General features: G+C 35.6%; 2 protein-coding genes across 10 annotated transcripts in view; one reads left to right on the forward strand and one right to left on the reverse strand.

Moving 5' to 3' along the window:
• Shep (RNA binding motif single stranded interacting protein alan shepard) overlaps positions 1-12812 on the forward strand; it is a 37234-nt gene extending 24422 nt beyond the window's left edge. For 7 of the 9 annotated variants that reach the window (XM_083078176.1, XM_083078177.1, XM_083078178.1 and 4 more), the window contains exons 7-12: positions 3266-3423; positions 3656-3809; positions 4734-4928; positions 5318-5410; positions 5696-5862; positions 5984-12812. In XM_083078176.1, the coding sequence (XP_082934302.1) occupies positions 3266-3423; positions 3656-3809; positions 4734-4928; positions 5318-5410; positions 5696-5845 (750 nt within the window). In that variant the 3' untranslated portion in view covers positions 5846-5862; positions 5984-12812. The remainder of the gene's footprint in view (positions 1-3265; positions 3424-3655; positions 3810-4733; positions 4929-5317; positions 5411-5695; positions 5863-5983) is intronic. The other 2 variants (XM_083078183.1, XM_083078186.1) reach the window with 1 other exon arrangement.
• Positions 12062-16182, reverse strand: LOC145959378 (ribosome biogenesis protein WDR12 homolog). The gene is made up of 9 exons (XM_083078187.1): positions 16027-16182; positions 15855-15940; positions 15353-15563; positions 15100-15240; positions 14711-14886; positions 14440-14513; positions 14101-14347; positions 13733-13865; positions 12062-13480 (listed from the first exon to the last, which is right to left on the reverse strand). The coding sequence occupies exons 1-9, from the start codon at positions 16095-16097 to the stop codon at positions 13342-13344; spliced, it is 1278 nt and encodes a 425-aa protein (XP_082934313.1). The 5' UTR covers positions 16098-16182; the 3' UTR covers positions 12062-13341.
• Positions 16183-18100: the final 1918 nt, after the last annotated feature.

Here is an 18100-nt window from a genome sequence, read left to right on the forward strand (position 1 = left end):
CGATATGATATTACAACTAAAAGCGCGATATCATCGTATCTTTGCTCGATTAAAATCGCTCCCCTCCCCTCCTTCTCGCCTTTTCTCCCTCTTCCTCCCAGGGATACGCGATGTTATATTCGAATCAGGCGTTATCTTTCCTCGAGGGGTGTTGGTTGACTCGTTGATTGACACGTACACTTATCTTACGATAAAAGTTTAATCTCTCAACGCGTCTACAGGGTGCATTCGGGAGCTCGTCGTAAGATTCAAAGGTTCAAGAGTCACTGAACTGCTCACTACTTGCAAAAAAGAATCAATTATGCGTAAATTGTTAATATTAGTGGTATATATAAGTAATAATATAAAAGTGTCAATTATTTTTAGGACGTTTATTTTATGCAGAGTTTGCAGTTTATGACAGAGAAAGTCGCAGAAGTAAAATGAATAAAAACGATATCAGAAGGAAGAAAAAAATATCAAGACATTAAAAGTCAAGCTGTTGTCGAATCTTACGCAAAGTTCCGAATGCACGAGTTCGACGAATCTATACGAACTGTTCTATCGGAATAAGAGTACATTAAGAAAGAGTACATTTTGATACAGCGGAAGCTTGATTATTCGAACGCTATTCGATGATTCGAACAATGATGGAAACGCTTGATTATTCGAACAATGGTTGCTCTTGCGAGAAGACATCGTTGAAGAATAATTGTACCGTTTTTTACGTATCATTCAGATAATTAATCATTAAATAACATTCGAAGAATGGAGCTTCTAAATCTGTATTTGATCATCCATATATATATATATATATTATACATATATGCAGAATGTCGTAGAATGGATGGTAATGCGATAAACAACGCAATTAATTCGCGTTGTGGCGGAAACAGAGTCGATGGACCGTGTGTTGATCCCAAACACACAAGTCGTTCGCTTCATTAAAACGATAATCGCTTCATTCTGCGACAGCCCGCATATATTAAATGCCATCAGCCTGGCTTATATATCATGATATTTTCATTATTCGTTCTTTTGTTTTAATGCATTCGCAAGATTGAAGTAAATTGTCGTAAAGTATAAGTATACTCAAGTAATCGTAGATATTTTGATTGATTTATTATATGTTGACGGAGAAGTGGTGGCATCTCGAAATATGCTTGAGGGTGCATCAGTATATCATCCAAAATACGTACACATATATCTTTTTCTCTCTCTCTCTTTCTTTTTCTCTCTAATATTTCCTTCTCTCATCTCTTATTTAAATTTTGTTTCATCCTCCCCATTTACTCTCTCTAAAAAATTGTTAAACGACATAAACGGAGCATGAACACATACGTATATGTACGTCCTTGTCCACGTTCACATATATTATGTGTTTTGTGCGAGAGACATGTGTTCGTCCAGAGTCGCTTTCCTTCTTCACGTCCGTTCATTTACTTACACAACTATATATATACATATATGTACGTATATATGTATACGTAAAGATATCTGTGCTTTTTTTATCACGCTTCTCTCTCTCTCCCCCTCTTTTTCTTTCTATCTCTCTCTTTTTCTCCTCTCTCTTTCTCTTTCTCTCTCTGTCTCTTTTTCTCTTTCCAATGAAATGCCATTTGTTATTTGAACCTCTTCTTTGTTACCGCTTTGAATGGTTATCTGTAAAGACGACGGAGACGGTTCTTGACACGTGTACATACATAATTAGAAATTTTTCAATGAGGATACGGAATAAATACCCAGGTTTACGTGCTATGTATAATCCTTGCCCCGGTGCAGAAATTTCGATCGTATATACCTCTCTGCCACCTGTGAATATCGTTTACACGCGCCACGAAATTTTTCAATAGCATCGAACGCAACTCGAGACGATGATTGCGCAAACAGGCGTTTTGCATCAAATAAAATTCCACTCCCACGTGCACGATACTCGAGCAAATTTGTCCCATTCCATTGCCGTGATACGCGACGAAATGTATGCACAGGCGACGTACTTATCGTTATCTCGTGTGTTGCGAGAAGTTTCGTCCACCAATAAAAATTTAACAACTGCGTTAAAGTAGAGAGAGTCGATAATCTTGTTTTTTTTTTCTTATACATATACATATGTTTTTTTATTGTACTATTATACAAATATGTATCTGACCTCTTAATTTTCTTTTACATTTGATTTCTTATTTATATTTCTTATTTATTATTTATCTGCGAATTTTTAGCTGTGCTCACTATCTCTATTATGCCTATCTCTTTTAGGGCTTATCCGTAGAAACGACACAGTTTTTCTTGCGATAGAACTGAGTCTTTACGCGAGGATTGTTCATGATTGTACAACGATGTGTATGTGTAGACTATATCTCATTCTCGTGCAAGCATGCTGGACAAGAAGGATACAAATTCGAGATAATTTCGAATATTTTTAGAGATAGCTCATATATATATTTATACATATATATACTTATAGATATTTATTTGCTAGTCGAGAGATAAATCGAATGCATCCTAAAAGCAAGCAAATTTAGAGAGCCACCAAGAATGTGGTAATGAAATTGCCATGAAGCATGATAACCTTCCGACATTGAGAATAATAATTATCTTAATACGGTTTCACGTATCGGTCTTCGATATACACCCTCCCGTTCATTCTATATTTTGCGCTTGTTTCGAAATTTAGATTGATTCCTAATATATAGTTTCATGATCTCTTTTCGTAGTGTATCAATGTATTGCTAGAGAAACGTTGTATTTTTCGACGAGGCTACCGCTCTTTTTTATCATATTTTACATTCACTTTCTCGAGATTACATCTCGTTATTTTTTTATTTTCGAGAATAAATGTCTTTCCGTATATTATTATTATTATTATTATTTCAATTTTATTATTCGATCAAACTCGCAAATATCATTTTAACGTTCCAGACTAAGAAAAAGAAAATCGCGATCACTCTCATTCTCCCCATTATTTATTCATAATTCCACATCAATTTATGATATATAATCTAACAATAATAGCATATTTTCTTCCTATCTTGTATAGGATATTTCTAAAATAGTTGGAGAAATTTTGCAGAAAGTTTGCGTCAAGTCGAGCTTCAAATCATTCTGTGAATCGTTTCGCCTGTGCATCCATTTGTAATCGTGATGAAATAAATATGTACGACACGATATACATTAACAGTCGTGGAAGTTAAAATGATAGTCCGCTCAGATTTGTTTGCAAATCGATATATTCATCGTATCGCTCTGTTACACAAGTAATTGCATAGTGTCTTTACTCTCTTCCCAGCAACAGGAGCAGGACCCCACCAATCTGTACATTGCCAATCTACCGTTGACCTTCAAGGAGAACGACGTCGAAGCATTACTGGCTCAATATGGACAGGTCATTTCAACTCGCATCCTCCGCGACACCTCGGGTCAAAGCAAAGGTGTCGGATTCGCAAGGTTCGCATGAAAATCCATGATACGCGACAGTAACATCGCTACTATTGATTTACCGAGAGCTGCGTTTGCAAGATTCTTCTCTTGTCGAGAAATAAAAGAAATTAGTATATCATATTGTGTTATTTTATGTCACGATACGATTTGAAAATGTTAATATTGTAATATGATATAGTATTATGTATCATTAATTGATTCAGAACTTTGAATAATTTGAAATTTCTAACTGTTACAGAATGGAATCTAAAGAAAAATGCGAGCAAATTATCCAGATGTTCAATGGAAAAGCGCTGCCAGGCGCAAAGGATCCTTTATTAGTTAAGTTCGCTGATGGTGGAAACAAGAAGAAATCGTTGTTCAAGAGTACAATATGGAGGGAAACTGGAGAAGTACGCATTCTTTTTTATCAATTCCTACACACAAAATTAAGTCATAATGATATTGTGTAGAATGATATATCTACGAGGGCATTTCAATAAATAACAAGACCCATCACATGAGAGAAGAATACGTATATTTATATATAACTACTATTTGTAACATATCATTGCACATTTACTTTTCCACATGTGTCCAGGCATTTATTCCATCGGTGCATTAAGGCATCAATTTTAAAAGCGAAGAAGTCAGTGTCGAGGTCCTATCAAAACATTACAATATGCTGAATTACGAATATGCTCGGTTGCATATCACTTTCCAACCAAATGTTCTTTAGTTTAGCACGTCGTTATAATATCTAGACTTCAAGACTACCGATTTCTTTGCTTTTAAAATTAATATCTTGATACACTGCTGAAATAAAAGCCTGGATATGTATGAGGAATATGTGGAAAAATAATATGTACAATGATATATTACAATTGTTACATTTATATGTGTGAATACACAGTAGTAACATTTATATATATAAATATATATGTATTTTCATGACAGGTCTTGTTATTTTATTTGTTGAAATACTCTCTTAAACACCTCAATGTACAACTATATTTTTATTTGTTTATGAAGAATGGTTTATGTAAATATATATATTATATTATGTTACTAATTGTCATCAAGTCCTTCTCTCCTTTTGACTCTTGTTTTTTTGTGACATTGATCTGGAAAGCGTGTATCATTCACAGTATGTGACTATGCCACAAGATTTATATTACATTCATCTATTACACATCACTGTTCATTAAAATTGTAAGAATTAACTATCATCACATTTTTCTGAAAGCAAATTATAAAAGATTTTGTATAGTAATGCCTTCGCAATTGTTGATATTTCAAAGGATGTACTAGTTTATCATTACGTCTGCTTCTTTCAGAACATGACTTTGAATTACGACACAAGTGGTGTCGGCCAGAATGGCGTTGCTGCGACTCACATGCTTCCCGCGGCGACTCTGACGCAGTATAGCCGTCACTACGGTCAGGCACTGCCTGGTTACAGTGTGCCAGGCACTCCTTGGGTGGCACCTTATCTCGTGCACCCTTCCCCACCACATATGCAACAGGTTGACGTGAGTTTTTATACACTTTTCGTTCATTTTGTTTTCGTCATTTAAAGAAGAATATCTTTGTATCGGATTTTTCGATCGAAGAGATTAATTGTTTCGCATAAATAACAATTCTTTTTTCCACCAATAAAGTTGAATAGATGAAACATTTTAATTTGAACTTGTAAATCTCATTCAACCTAAATTAGCTGTCTTTTTCAAGATAGATACATAATTATTAAGCCATATGGTTGGATCACGTGTTTGTTTTCTAGAAAATCGTGTTCAATTATTGCTGTTTAACTTTATTATAAGGATCCTATATTCTTGGAATATTTTTCTTTTCTTTTCCAAAATGACCTCGTCGCTTACTTCTTCATCATCATCGAGATTCATCAATCTCTTTATTACAGATGATTCCGTCGGCCGATCCTAGCAATCCGCAGTACAGTATGATTCCTCAGCTTACCACGCAGATGTCTACTTTGCATCTCGGCACTGGTTCCGTAAGTCATCGATCTTTTATCAGCTGTTGAAGCACAGAATTCGAAAGACGTCTCTAAAGTTGAAACTTAAAAGTTATTTTAACATCTTCATGGTTTAAAACACTTGTACATTTTTATCGAAAGAATGTTTTCCTAGAATTTTTCTTAGGACAAAATTTAATTAAATCTTTAAGAAAAAATGAAATCAAATTAAATATTATAACGTCTTTCGAGCTTGCTCGATAGATTGATTCGAGTTAACGTCGACATAAAATGAAAGTTAATCGTCTTGTTTCTACTTTTCAGTACATAGCGAGCCCGCATCCCTATCCTTACACCACTTACCCCGCCCCGAGCATCATTCACACCATGCCACTGGGCGAGTCGGAGCAGACGAGTAACGCGGCGTCCCCCGACGATTCCTATCAACAATACCAGGCTCAGCAGCCTAAGTAGGCCACGGTTTATAATAGGTCAGAATTCTTTCTCCCTCTCGTAATGGCGCACGATGCGATAATATCGTGCTAAATTACAGATTCCTTCGCTCGCAATAGGACGACACAACATACTAAAGCGATCTTTCGGATTTTGCAGATGTACGATCGCGCTAAGAGTTACATAAGAGTTAGAAAGAAAAGGCATACTGATTGACGCATCAAGAGACACGCGTAGAACGAGCGACAGCAACCGACACCGAGCGGGATAATTATACTAAGAAGAATATAGATTTGAAACAAAAACTACATTACGTAACGGATAAGATTCTTCCTCACGATAAATTGACTTGCCAGCGATGTTTTATACGTTTTATCCATCAGTAAATAGGGGAAAGTAGTTGATATTTTGCAACGAGTAGGTAGAATGAATGTTTGAAAGAATGTGTAAGAGCGAAAGAGAGCGAGCAAAGAGAGAAAGAGACAGAGAAAATAGAATTGAAGAAATAGAGAAAAAAAAAACATGAGAGCGTTCACGTGTCATCCGCGGGGCCAGCACGTGCGTCCGCACCGTTATGGCTCCGTTAAAACTATCTATGTAACGGTAACACGTACACTCCCATGTACACAGATAGATACACAAAGAGAGAGAGCGATACATACACATATACACACAGTGACAAAAAAATCGAGTTATTTACGAAGGACAGTTTAGTGTCAAGCTGATAGGCTTCCATGATGTAACTTTAGGTATTACTAAGAACAGATGAGACAGAAATTGATCGAAACTGATCTCGAGAATTCGAGAGTATGAATAAGTATTTTAACGAGTAAGAGAGAGCGAGAGAGAGAGAGAGAGAATGTGTGTGTGCAAATTGTAAGGAAAAAAAAAACGAATAAAGGAGAAGAAAAAATAATGCTGCTCAGAAATATATAAAGGAGAATTCTTCCTAAGAAAATAATAGTAAATAATAATAATATACGGAGAGAGAGAGAGGGAGAAAGATGGTGAAAGAGAGGGAGAGAAAGACGGAATGCACTACTTCCAGATGATACGATTGACAGGTATTAACATCGAGAGGAGAAATTCAAAGATTCAGAATCATGACTACAAATCTCGAAAATGGCGCTCATTTGCGAAAATTCTTCGTTGAGAACATGCTTGGAAACGCGTCTTCCACGAGAGCGTACATACACTTCACCCACAGATCTTTCTTCACATACAAATTACAGACTATACAAGATACACCGACAGAAACATCATACATTTTTATCGTTCACGAGTTCACGTGTTCTCTTTTCGGGTTTTTCTTTTTTTCCGCTTTGTTAAGATGTTCAGAGACATTCCAAACCGGACATATATGAGCACATCATCGCGTAGAGGTATTTTTTTAAATTATATTTTGGTTTTTTTTTGTAACGATATATTATATAATAACACAAAAAAAATTTGTTTTTCAAACACGAAAGAGGGTAAACATCCCGTAATTATTTGATAAATATAATTTTCGTTTTCGCTGTTCCACCTTATTAATTTAAAAAAATTTGCAATTATTAGATTGCAGAAAGAGCTATTTTAATGTATTTTACTATGTTATATCTAATGATCGTTATATCTAACGTTCTATCAAAATTTCTTCAATAAATTGCACACTGTAGCAATAAATGATAAAATACATGAAAATAGCCCATTTTTGCAATTTTAATTACAAATTTCTTGAAATTAATAATTTCTTAGAATGTGATATAATGAAGCAATTAGGTAATTCATAGAATTCAGCATAAAAAGCGAGAAATAGTTACTCTCTTTCTTGCTTCTTTCTTTGTTAATTTATAATAATAATTTTTGGAGACAAATTGGAAAAAAAGAAAATACGACAATCAAATTTCGTTTGTAAAATACGAAAGGGGAAAAAGTTCAAGGTACACTTGAATATAATTATTATACGAAGAACGAAAGAAAAAACCTCTTTGTAACATTATATTTATGATGATTACGTTACGGATTAAGATCGATTTTTAATTGTACAGTTTAAATGCAAATTTTTTTTTAGAATCGTGCCTTTACACACATCCGTTAAATAAGAGAAAGAAAGAGAAAGTGCGAAAGAGAGTAAAGTATATAAGGAAAAAGATTGTTATATTTTTACGTATCGATAAATTCAGATGCGACGCCAAATTTGATTTTCTAGTTAATATATCTGTAATTGTTTTCGCGTTATAAATATCTCTATATACATTTGTTTTCGTTATCAATTTGATAAATTTTGTACGTGTAATTGCATGAATTGTCGAACGGGATTGTCGGACTGTAAGAAAAAAAAAGAAAAAAAACAGACAGGCGTATATCACGGGCATAATAAAAAGGAATAAAAAAATCTCTAAGAAAGTCTCTAAAAAATCAAACTGCGACGAATCGAGAAAGCGAGCGCGAGATAACGAGAGGATGAGAGTATGTCTGAGATAGAGAGAGAGAGAGGAAGATAAGGAAATCGATACAAGTGGGTTTGTTACACGAGACGAGTAAACTAGAATGTAAATTAATTTATTTTATCGAGAAAACGCGCGTTACTGTCGACAAAAAAAGGGGTAGACGGGAAGCAAAGATAAAGATACATCGATCTTACAATCGTACACACATGTATACGCAACACACACAACACAGATCGAGGAGAGAGAAAGAGAGAGTAATCGAGACGATATTTTGTCATCTTTCCGGATGTTAAAATTAATAGTTGTAAATAAATCGTAAAGTAACATCGCGCGAGAATATTCGTCGGATGATCAATCAAATAGGAAGTTTCGATTTAAGAGGGTTGAAAAAAAAACTTTAGAGAGCGTTGTTACGCGCGACTCTGCGCGATAACTCTGTATTTACTAAAATAAGTATATTTTGCCAAAAAAAAAATTTTGGAAACTCGCAAAAGTAAAATGATTATATTATTTGAATCCACTAGAGATCATCACGTTGCCCGTTCGGGTCTTGATTAGTCTCACATTACACCCACGTCCAACGAGATCTCCATCTCTTTCCCCTCTCCTGCGAATGCCTCCTCTCCTATGCTCATCATACCGTCGTCATTTATGCAGCCGGCAGAATTTTTGCATTGTCCGACTTGGAATTGACAGTCGAGGATCGAGTGGAAGAGCGAAAGAGAGGGAGAAAATGTGGAAAAGCTTTTTACCAAAAATATGCGAGAGCTATTCGGGCTATTCGCGTGACACACAAGAAAATGAATGATGATGTTGAAGTGGCGATGGCGAAGGCAGCAAGCACAGGTAGTTAGATAGAGTTTTAGAGAGACAGAACGAATGAACGAAAGAAAGAAAACCGAGTCGTGTAGTTATTATTATAATATTACAATAACGACGATGTATTATTATAATTAACGATTTACTATTATTGATGTCATCTAAACGTATGAAAGATTTTTACACTGTTGAGACTTGAAGTAAATAATATATTTAGTTTATTTTGGTACATCACGATTTGATGACGAGAGAGTGAGAGAGATAAATTGAAAAAAAAGAAGGTGAAGAAGTAGAAGGGCGAAGTACGAGCTATTTTTTAAGAGACAGACTTATTACTCGATTTGACTCCACGCATTAAAGTAAGAAGTAAAAAATCGGAGGATGCAAGAGAGAGAGAGAGAGAGTGAGTGCGAGATAAAGAGAGAGTGTATGAGAGAGAGAGAGAGAGAGAGCGAGCAGGGGGATAAAACCGAGATGGAAGCGAGAGTGACAGGAGCATCTATTAGCAAGTGCGTATAGTGTATTTGTTGCACAAGGCGAGATTGTCACCAATTGACTGACAAAAAAATCCACATGTGATTTTAATAGTAAATTTTGAGAATTTTACTAAATAGACTTGTATACAACTAAAAAAAAAACTAAAGTAATTATCGTGACCGACCAAACGAAAAAAGAGAGGAGGGAGAAAAGTGAGTAAACAGAGCAGCATTAATAGCGTTAAAGCGCCGACCCTTAGAAGGGGGATGCGAGGACGCTATCGCGCGTCCAACATCTCCGAATGCAGCCGAAGAAATTCCGTAAAAGAAGATGAAGAAAAGAGTGGCTGGCGAAGCGAGAGAGAGAGAAAAAGCGATCGTGAGCGAGAGAGAGAGCGCATAATTATTGTGTACAGAGCAAGAACGCGCGGAGAGACGCGTCTTTTCTTTTTTTTTCTATTTTTTTTCGAGCGCGCGCGGCAACGTGTCTCGCGTAGATAGTTAGACGTTGAACTTGAGGCGAGAGAGAATAAAAATCCTTAGGATTATAAGCGAGACGTGCGAGTGAGCGGCGAGGACTCGCTCGAATTAGGAGATAAAAGGAAACGGGGCGATCTTTTATCGGCTAAGTTTACAACGGTAGTTAGGTAGAACAATAGTTTAGCTACATAGCGGTAGTTAGGATACGAATACACATGTATAATAAATAATATATGCCTCTCATTCCCCGTGTCCCCCTGCCAACCCTCTGTCCACGCTTTATACCGTGGACGCGAGGGTGGAGGGGAGGGGGGACACGGGCATGGGGCACCGTTCAGCCTATGCACCTCGCACCCGTCAAGACTGACTGGCTATTCATATTTTAATTGATAAATATATATATATTATTCTATACAGTATATATATATATATATATATATATATATATATATATATATATATATATATATATATATATGAGCTATACTTGTATAATTGTATAAATAGTAAGGAACTATTTGCTTGCTGCGCACCGCGGGTCGGGTGCGTGGGCTGGCCGGATGTGGGCTTTTTGAAATTTGAACGATAGGAGCGTGGGAGCTCGCTTGGGATTTCGCAAGGTCACAGGTCGCCACTCCTCCTCCCCCTTCGCGATCTAGACTCGATGTTACTCCAGAGGATCGAGATTCGGCGCGCGACGAAGACGATCCTCGACGTGGTCCCCCTCGTGGTGTCACCAAGTGGCGTCAGAAGCGAAAAATCATATGAATGTTCTTTTTTTCCTCCTCTTGTACGATTCTTTGCTTCTAACGCGCTCTATTGCTTGCGAAGGAGCTCGCGAGCTCCCCCGCGGTCTATGACCAGGGGTTTTCTCGGGCAGGAAGACGGTTCTTGCCGCTGCGGACGATGCTGCTTTCCAGCGTAAAGCTTTCTCTAGAATCTTAGCATAGACACTTTTTTTTAGATTAGACATACCGTAGTCGATAGGCTCTGGTTGTAGAGAGGATGACGAGGGTGGAAATCGAGAGCGAGAGAAGACGAAGAGGCGTAGGATGTTTTTAAGTAAAAATAATGTTTAGTCGAGATCGGCTTAAGAGAGCGAGAGGAATGCGTGCGTTTGTTGCGTGCGAGAGAATTAGAGTGCGAGTGAATTAGCGATATAAAGCGAGGTCCGAGGTGACTAGATCATCGTCTTGTACTTCGATTTGTACAGTCCTTAGTTTTCCAAGTTTTTAAGTCATTGTTTTACACGTGTTTGTTAAGCGACGTAGTTGTAATTAGTCGACGATCTTTGTTTCTTCTTCCACCCTTCCTCCCCCTCTCCCTCCTCCTCCCCCTCCACTATCTCTCTCCCCCCGCCGATGTATTTCCGCGCCCCTCTACCCCCTTGTCCCTTGTTTCTTTTTTGCATTTGTATTCCGCTCGTCCTTCCTGGAACGAAGGATGCGGGAGGACTTGTGTGTGCGTAATGTAATACACTAGGACGAAACGAGAGAGATGAGACACGTACCCCGTGTACCGCTTACTTTGCGTCGTCTTTCCAAGAGTCTTGGCCAGACAGGGTGAGGAAAGCGCAGAAAAACCGGGGGCGAAAGAGAAAGGAAAACCGATGTCGTCGGACGCCGAGGTCCCTTTTTAAATCCGCGCGCGCGAGGATCAATTTGTAGAATTTCGAGAGTACTTTTAAGACAGAGACGAAGAGGAGAGGCGTTTTTAGCATGTAATGTGAAGAAAAAAAAAATCTTTTTAGACGTTAAGGCAAGTTGTGTCATAGCTAGTTAAGAGATCTAGGGAGACTCTTAGGAAGTCGAATAGGTGCTGTAATAAAACAAAGTTTAACACAAGAAACAAGTCAGAATTAGATTTTTCATGAATAAAGAGAAAAAAAATGAAAAAAATATTGAAAAAAAAGCTCGAAGAAGAACGTAAGAGGGAGGGAGGGGTGGGGGGAGTGGAGGGAACGTGACACACGCGACGACGACACATGGAGCATAAGCCACTAAAAAGTGCCCTTAGTTTATTTTGGATCGTTTAAAAAAAAAAACGCTAGTCTTTGTGTGAGAAGAGATAACGTGGGAATTTTTAGATAGAATCTCCGGAGAGAATAAACAAGCAAACACAAAATGAAAAAAAGAAGAAAAAAAGGGAAAAATGGACAAAAAAAAATAGAGGAGCCAAGGAAAAAATCGCGCGCGACCGAGATATTGCGAGAGCTGACGAGCAGAAGAAAACCGACCGGGAGAGAATGTGCGAGCGAAAGTGAGAGAGAGAGAGAGAAGGAGCGTGTGTGTACGTAGGTGTATGCCATAAACTTCAAAAGGGGGAGAGAGAGAGAGAGAGAAAGAAAGAAAAAGCAGAAAGATAACGCGTACTCGAAGAGAACCATCATCTGCCTATTTTACATACAGAGACTACAGCGCACACACACACCCACACCCACACACTTGTGTGCAGAATGCATACATACACACACACACATAACTTGACACAGAACTTGTACAGAAAGAAAAAGAGAGAAAAAGAATGCGCGCGCTATTGCGAGGGTGCACGCTCTCCGCTGCTCCTGTATTATTAACGCATACACCCTAAATGTGTGTCTCTGCTATAGGGGCGTGCACACTTGAGTCGGTGGTCTTTTTAGAATTACACGAGTAATGAAGAAACGGTTTGGTAAATAATTAAATACTTCGCGATGCGGGGAAGCGAATTTCCCAAATTCGTCACGATTATCGTCCCTTATTTTTGATCAATAAACGATCTGTTTTGGGGATTTATGCCGAGCGACACGACTCTCTTACTTCACCTATCCGGTACGAGTCTCCTTGAAGAGAGAGGAGGAGAGAGGCAACTGGGGAAATGCGCTGATTTAGGCACGAAACATGTTCTTAATCAATGGACGCCCTTTATTACAGTCAATTGTAACGTTTTTTACCGTTGCATTGGTGTATCGATTCGGTTTCCGCATTTTTTACATACGACATAACGATGTGATTGAGTACAATCAATATTTTGATTTTGATTCGCGATTGTTCTTTCGCTTCGAACGAAAAAAGATCGATAAAAATCCATAACAAGTACAAAGATTCTTGAACGAAACGCACAAATTGTATACATAATCGAGTGCTAAGAGATCGTTTTTTTACGACTCAATTTATTAATCATATTAATTTTCTACGTTTCAAAATTATTCACTAATATTATTAATAATTCTCAAACTTAAATTATTTGCGAGCAATTTCTCGATTGTTTTTGCATCGATTGTACACATTGCCTCTGCTTGTATAATACTTGTATTGTACCGCGGTTACGATTACGATGCCTCGTGCTTGGACTTGAATATCCTTAGAGTATTATCCGCACCACCGGAGGTTATCAATTCAGGATTCGACCAGTCGCAGCTGAGGACCTTGTCTTCGTGCCCCATGAGATCAAACAGCGGTGCCTTAGGGCTGGAAGATGATCATAAACATTAATGTATAAGTCTAGATATATAGACAAGACTACTACTTTTTTACATTCAGAAATTCTATATTTTTTCATGTTTCTCATATTGAATCTAATATCTGAATTTTAACGCGTTAAATTAAAAATAACTTTTCCAAGCAATAGTTTTGCAATATTTAATTATATAATTATTATTAATTTATATTAATTATTTCTTTATAAATTTTACATTGCATTCATTATTATCTGTAACTGACCTTCTGGTATCCCAGAATTTGACGACGTTATCATACCCTCCTGAGATGAAGTGATTTTCGTTCACGGTCGACCATCGTACCGACGCTACCCACTGCGTGTGAGAGGTGAACTTGGCTTTCAAAATCGTACCCTCTAAAATCGTAAATATAGTTTAAAATACCCATTCACTAAAATTAATGAAAAGTTAGGAAAATGAAAAATTCAAAAATAAATTTTCTACGTTAATCAAAGAGATTCAGTATTGATTAAAAATTTTATAAATATAAAAGCTAAAAAACTTGATATATTGAAAGTATTTTAATTTTTCAATATGTCCTTGAATGTTTGTAAAGACATTGACAATGTTCCAAGTCGTAGCTTCAAGCACCTGCAGATCTCGGGTCGTACAGCCTCACATGTTGATCGGCCGATCCCGTTATCGCAGCACGCGATAAGGGCGAGTAGTCAATGTCGAAGAAACACTTATCGCCATGGATCTCGTGCTTGATGCCGCCCAATTCCGAATCCCAGATCTTTATCGTGTGATCCCACGAACTAGTGATGATTTCTGTTTTGTCGGACCACACGATCCCGCTGATTGCCTGTTTGTGTCCCTTCATCGCGCATTTTGGAGCCTGGACGATGCAAAAGGACGCATGATAACCGGATCAAGATGATATTTTAAAACAAATTTTTTTATCTTAATTTAATATATTAATTTGCATACCTTCGTTTTACTAGCGTATTCTAATCTTGCCTTCTTTGGCGCCGATTCCCCACTATCATCTTCCTCTTGTGTAGCTTAATTAGCAAAAGAGAGATTAATTATCTTATTAATTATCAATTTTGTATAAATGGTTGTTTGCCAAATTATGTCTCTATTTATACTGTTTTTTAATAAATGTTTTTTTCAAATCTCTTTAAAATCAATGCTCTTTAAAACAAGAAAATTCTTTGCATCACGTTTCCATTTTTAATCTTTCATATTGGATACTTACATGTTGACCATACAAAAAGCATATTATCCCAAGCACCAGTTGCCATTAACGTCTTATCATAGTTTACACTGACTGCTTCAACGCTTCTTTTATGTCCTTTGCAAACATGTACGCACTCTACAGAATTCTTAATTATATCCCAACTCCATATCATGCATGTCTGGTCCATCGATGCACTGTGTACACGTGTATTTGTAAAAATCATTATTAATGCTTCTTATTTTCTGCAATATGCTTAAACTTTTGTTTAGACATCTTAGATATATTTGCACAAAAAATTGTATTAATGCATGTTATACATATAATTAACAATTTGTGTATAAAAAAATATAAATATGAAATTCATAAAAAGAATGCACAACTGATACTACTATTTTTGGAAAAACTACCTGACAAAGGAAGCTCTATCATTTTCGAGAGATATCCAGGCCACTGCTTTGACAGGAGACGCATGTCCAGGAATCACAAGACGATGTTTACCTTTTGATGTCCAAATATGCAGTTTATTATCGTAAGTACCAGTTAGGATCCTAAATAGAATAATCGATAATGTTAGAAACCTTAATTATAAATATAAAGGTGCAGATACATGCATATTTTATCCTCTAATTTTTAAAATTTTATAATCGTGAGAAGCCTAACCATTTTCCACAAACAGCGACAGCTGATACCCAATCATCGTGTATCAAACAATCCTTTGGTTCTGGTAAGGGATGCTTCTCTATGTGTTCCACATCTATCACCTCTTCTGTAAAAATTCCCCTGTCTGCGATATGCTCCGCCAGAGGGGTACGTAAAAATTGCGAATAAACCAAGAAATCGAATTCCACTTCATCTTGGATATCATTCGATTCTGTAAACAATCGGGCATTTGGTTCTTAGGCGATACTAATTATAAGGCTTACTAAAATTATTAATTTTCTTACAAGTAACTCAAACAATTAAATGACGTATAAAAATTAATTATATATGAAATTACTTTTATAATTAAGCTCACGTATTTGGAAAAACACAATATATATCTTTTAGTACTAGATAATAAACACATTAAATAATGAATAATTAAGGATCGCTTGAAAAGAAATAAGGACAATTGGAAATACATTAAAGCGAGTAGTTTTCACACGGAAACTCTCCTCCTCACCTTTCAAAAGTTCGTTTATTATACTGTTTAATTCGCTGGCGACTATCGAACTGTGTACTGATAGAGGATAATTCGGTACTGCATATCTGAAGAAAAGACATTTACAAATCAAGATATAAATTCGGCGAATAAAGGGCGACGAAAGTAAAGGAGAGGAAATTCCAGCTCTTACCTCTCCTGCTTGGTTACAAAACGAATTTGTATCTGGGTCTCGTTTCTATCGGAATGCACGAGATCCATCATGAGCAATCGTGAAAAAACGAGGACTATCGGTGCCGCTTGCTCCGCTAAAGTCACGTGGTCGCGTGTGACAAGGAGCGGAGGGAACAGGCGCCCTATTGGAAACTGCGCGCATGCGTCCTACTGAAAACTGCGCGCATGCGATTCGTATTAAGTTAGCCGGAAATTTTTCAGCCAACCAAAAATCCCCTTATGGAATCGTTTGTATTTCGTATGAAGAGGTTTGAAGTGTGATTAAAAACGTTTGTGAGTAATTAGAATAATTATAAAAAATTAATCATTTTTACAGTATGTAGTTAGCCAACATAACTAAATATTAAAAATTCTCCTTATGAATCGTTTGTATTTCGTATGAAGAGTTTTGAAGTATAATTAAAAAGGTTTGTGAGTCATTCGTTTAATTTTAATTAAATTTTTTTATATTGTGAAGTTAGCCGGAAGCTATATAAAATGGACGCCGTCCCGTGATTGGTCGATTTGCTTATGGTAAATACTAAAATTTTCTCATGTGTACTGACTTTAAGTGTAAACAAAACGAGCAAATTTATCTCTTTTGTAACTTTTAATCCATGACTAATTTATTATTAATTCCGCATAATCGCATAATATATCATGGATCGTGGATAAGCGTAGATAATTGAAATATGTTTTTCTACCAATAAATAAGTAAATCTTTTATAATTGTTTTATAATGTAGTCATCATTCAGAAAATGATCACAATTTGTGATTATGTATTTAATTGTTATTTTATATTCGCTTTCAAATAATAAACTATATAATAATAAAATTTATATAAAAAGATGGTAATATATGTAATCCAATTAATTATAATTGACAAAATAATTTCTTGTGAAAAAATAAAAGTAAAAAATATAGAAGAATTTTTTTTATAGCTTGTATAAAAAATCAGTTTTATGCTAAGTATATTATAATTTTCTGGACTGTAGTAATATTTAATATATAATTTTTGCTATATAAATATATATTTCTTCTTAATTGACAATAATTAACAAAGTAATCAATAATAATTAACAAAAAAAATGATAACATAAAAGAATATGCTAAAAATGTGCGCTTATATATATTTGAAAATACAAAAGAAGACTTATTTCCGATAAGGCATGGGCAACTTTCAAGTTTTCGGATGCAAAAATAATAAAATCTACAGAGATATCTATTTTTGCTCTTACAACATCAGCAATGGATTTATATTGATATATGCCATCTCCTCTCTCTCGCATTTTGATGTAAGCCTTCCGATATTCTGTGACATAACTCAGCCGATCTTACTATCTGTAGAAATAGATTTTATATCAGAAATATATATTTATATAGCAAAAATTATATATTAATATATTACTACAGTCCAGAAAATTATAATATACTTAGCATAAAACTGATTTTTTATACAAGCTATAAAAAAAATTCTTCTATATTTTTTACTTTTATTTTTTCACAAGAAATTATTTTGTCAATTATAATTAATTGGATTACATATATTACCATCTTTTTATATAAATTTTATTATTATATAGTTTATTATTTGAAAGCGAATATAAAATAACAATTAAATACATAATCACAAATTGTGATCATTTTCTGAATGATGACTACATTATAAAACAATTATAAAAGATTTACTTATTTATTGGTAGAAAAACATATTTCAATTATCTACGCTTATCCACGATCCATGATATATTATGCGATTATGCGGAATTAATAATAAATTAGTCATGGATTAAAAGTTACAAAAGAGATAAATTTGCTCGTTTTGCTTACACTTAAAGTCAGTACACATGAGAAAATTTTAGTATTTACCATAAGCAAATCGACCAATCACAGGACGGCGTCCATTTTATATAGCTTCCGGCTAACTTCACAATATAAAAAAATTTAATTAAAATTAAACGAATGACTCACAAACCTTTTTAATTATACTTCAAAACTCTTCATACGAAATACAAACGATTCATAAGGAGAATTTTTAATATTTAGTTATGTT

The sequence above is a fragment of the Camponotus vicinus genome, unplaced genomic scaffold (assembly GCF_025532165.1).
Source record: "Camponotus vicinus isolate PSW18456_S1 unplaced genomic scaffold, iyCamVici1.0 SCAF_1, whole genome shotgun sequence".
NCBI classification, from domain to species: domain Eukaryota; kingdom Metazoa; phylum Arthropoda; class Insecta; order Hymenoptera; family Formicidae; genus Camponotus; species Camponotus vicinus.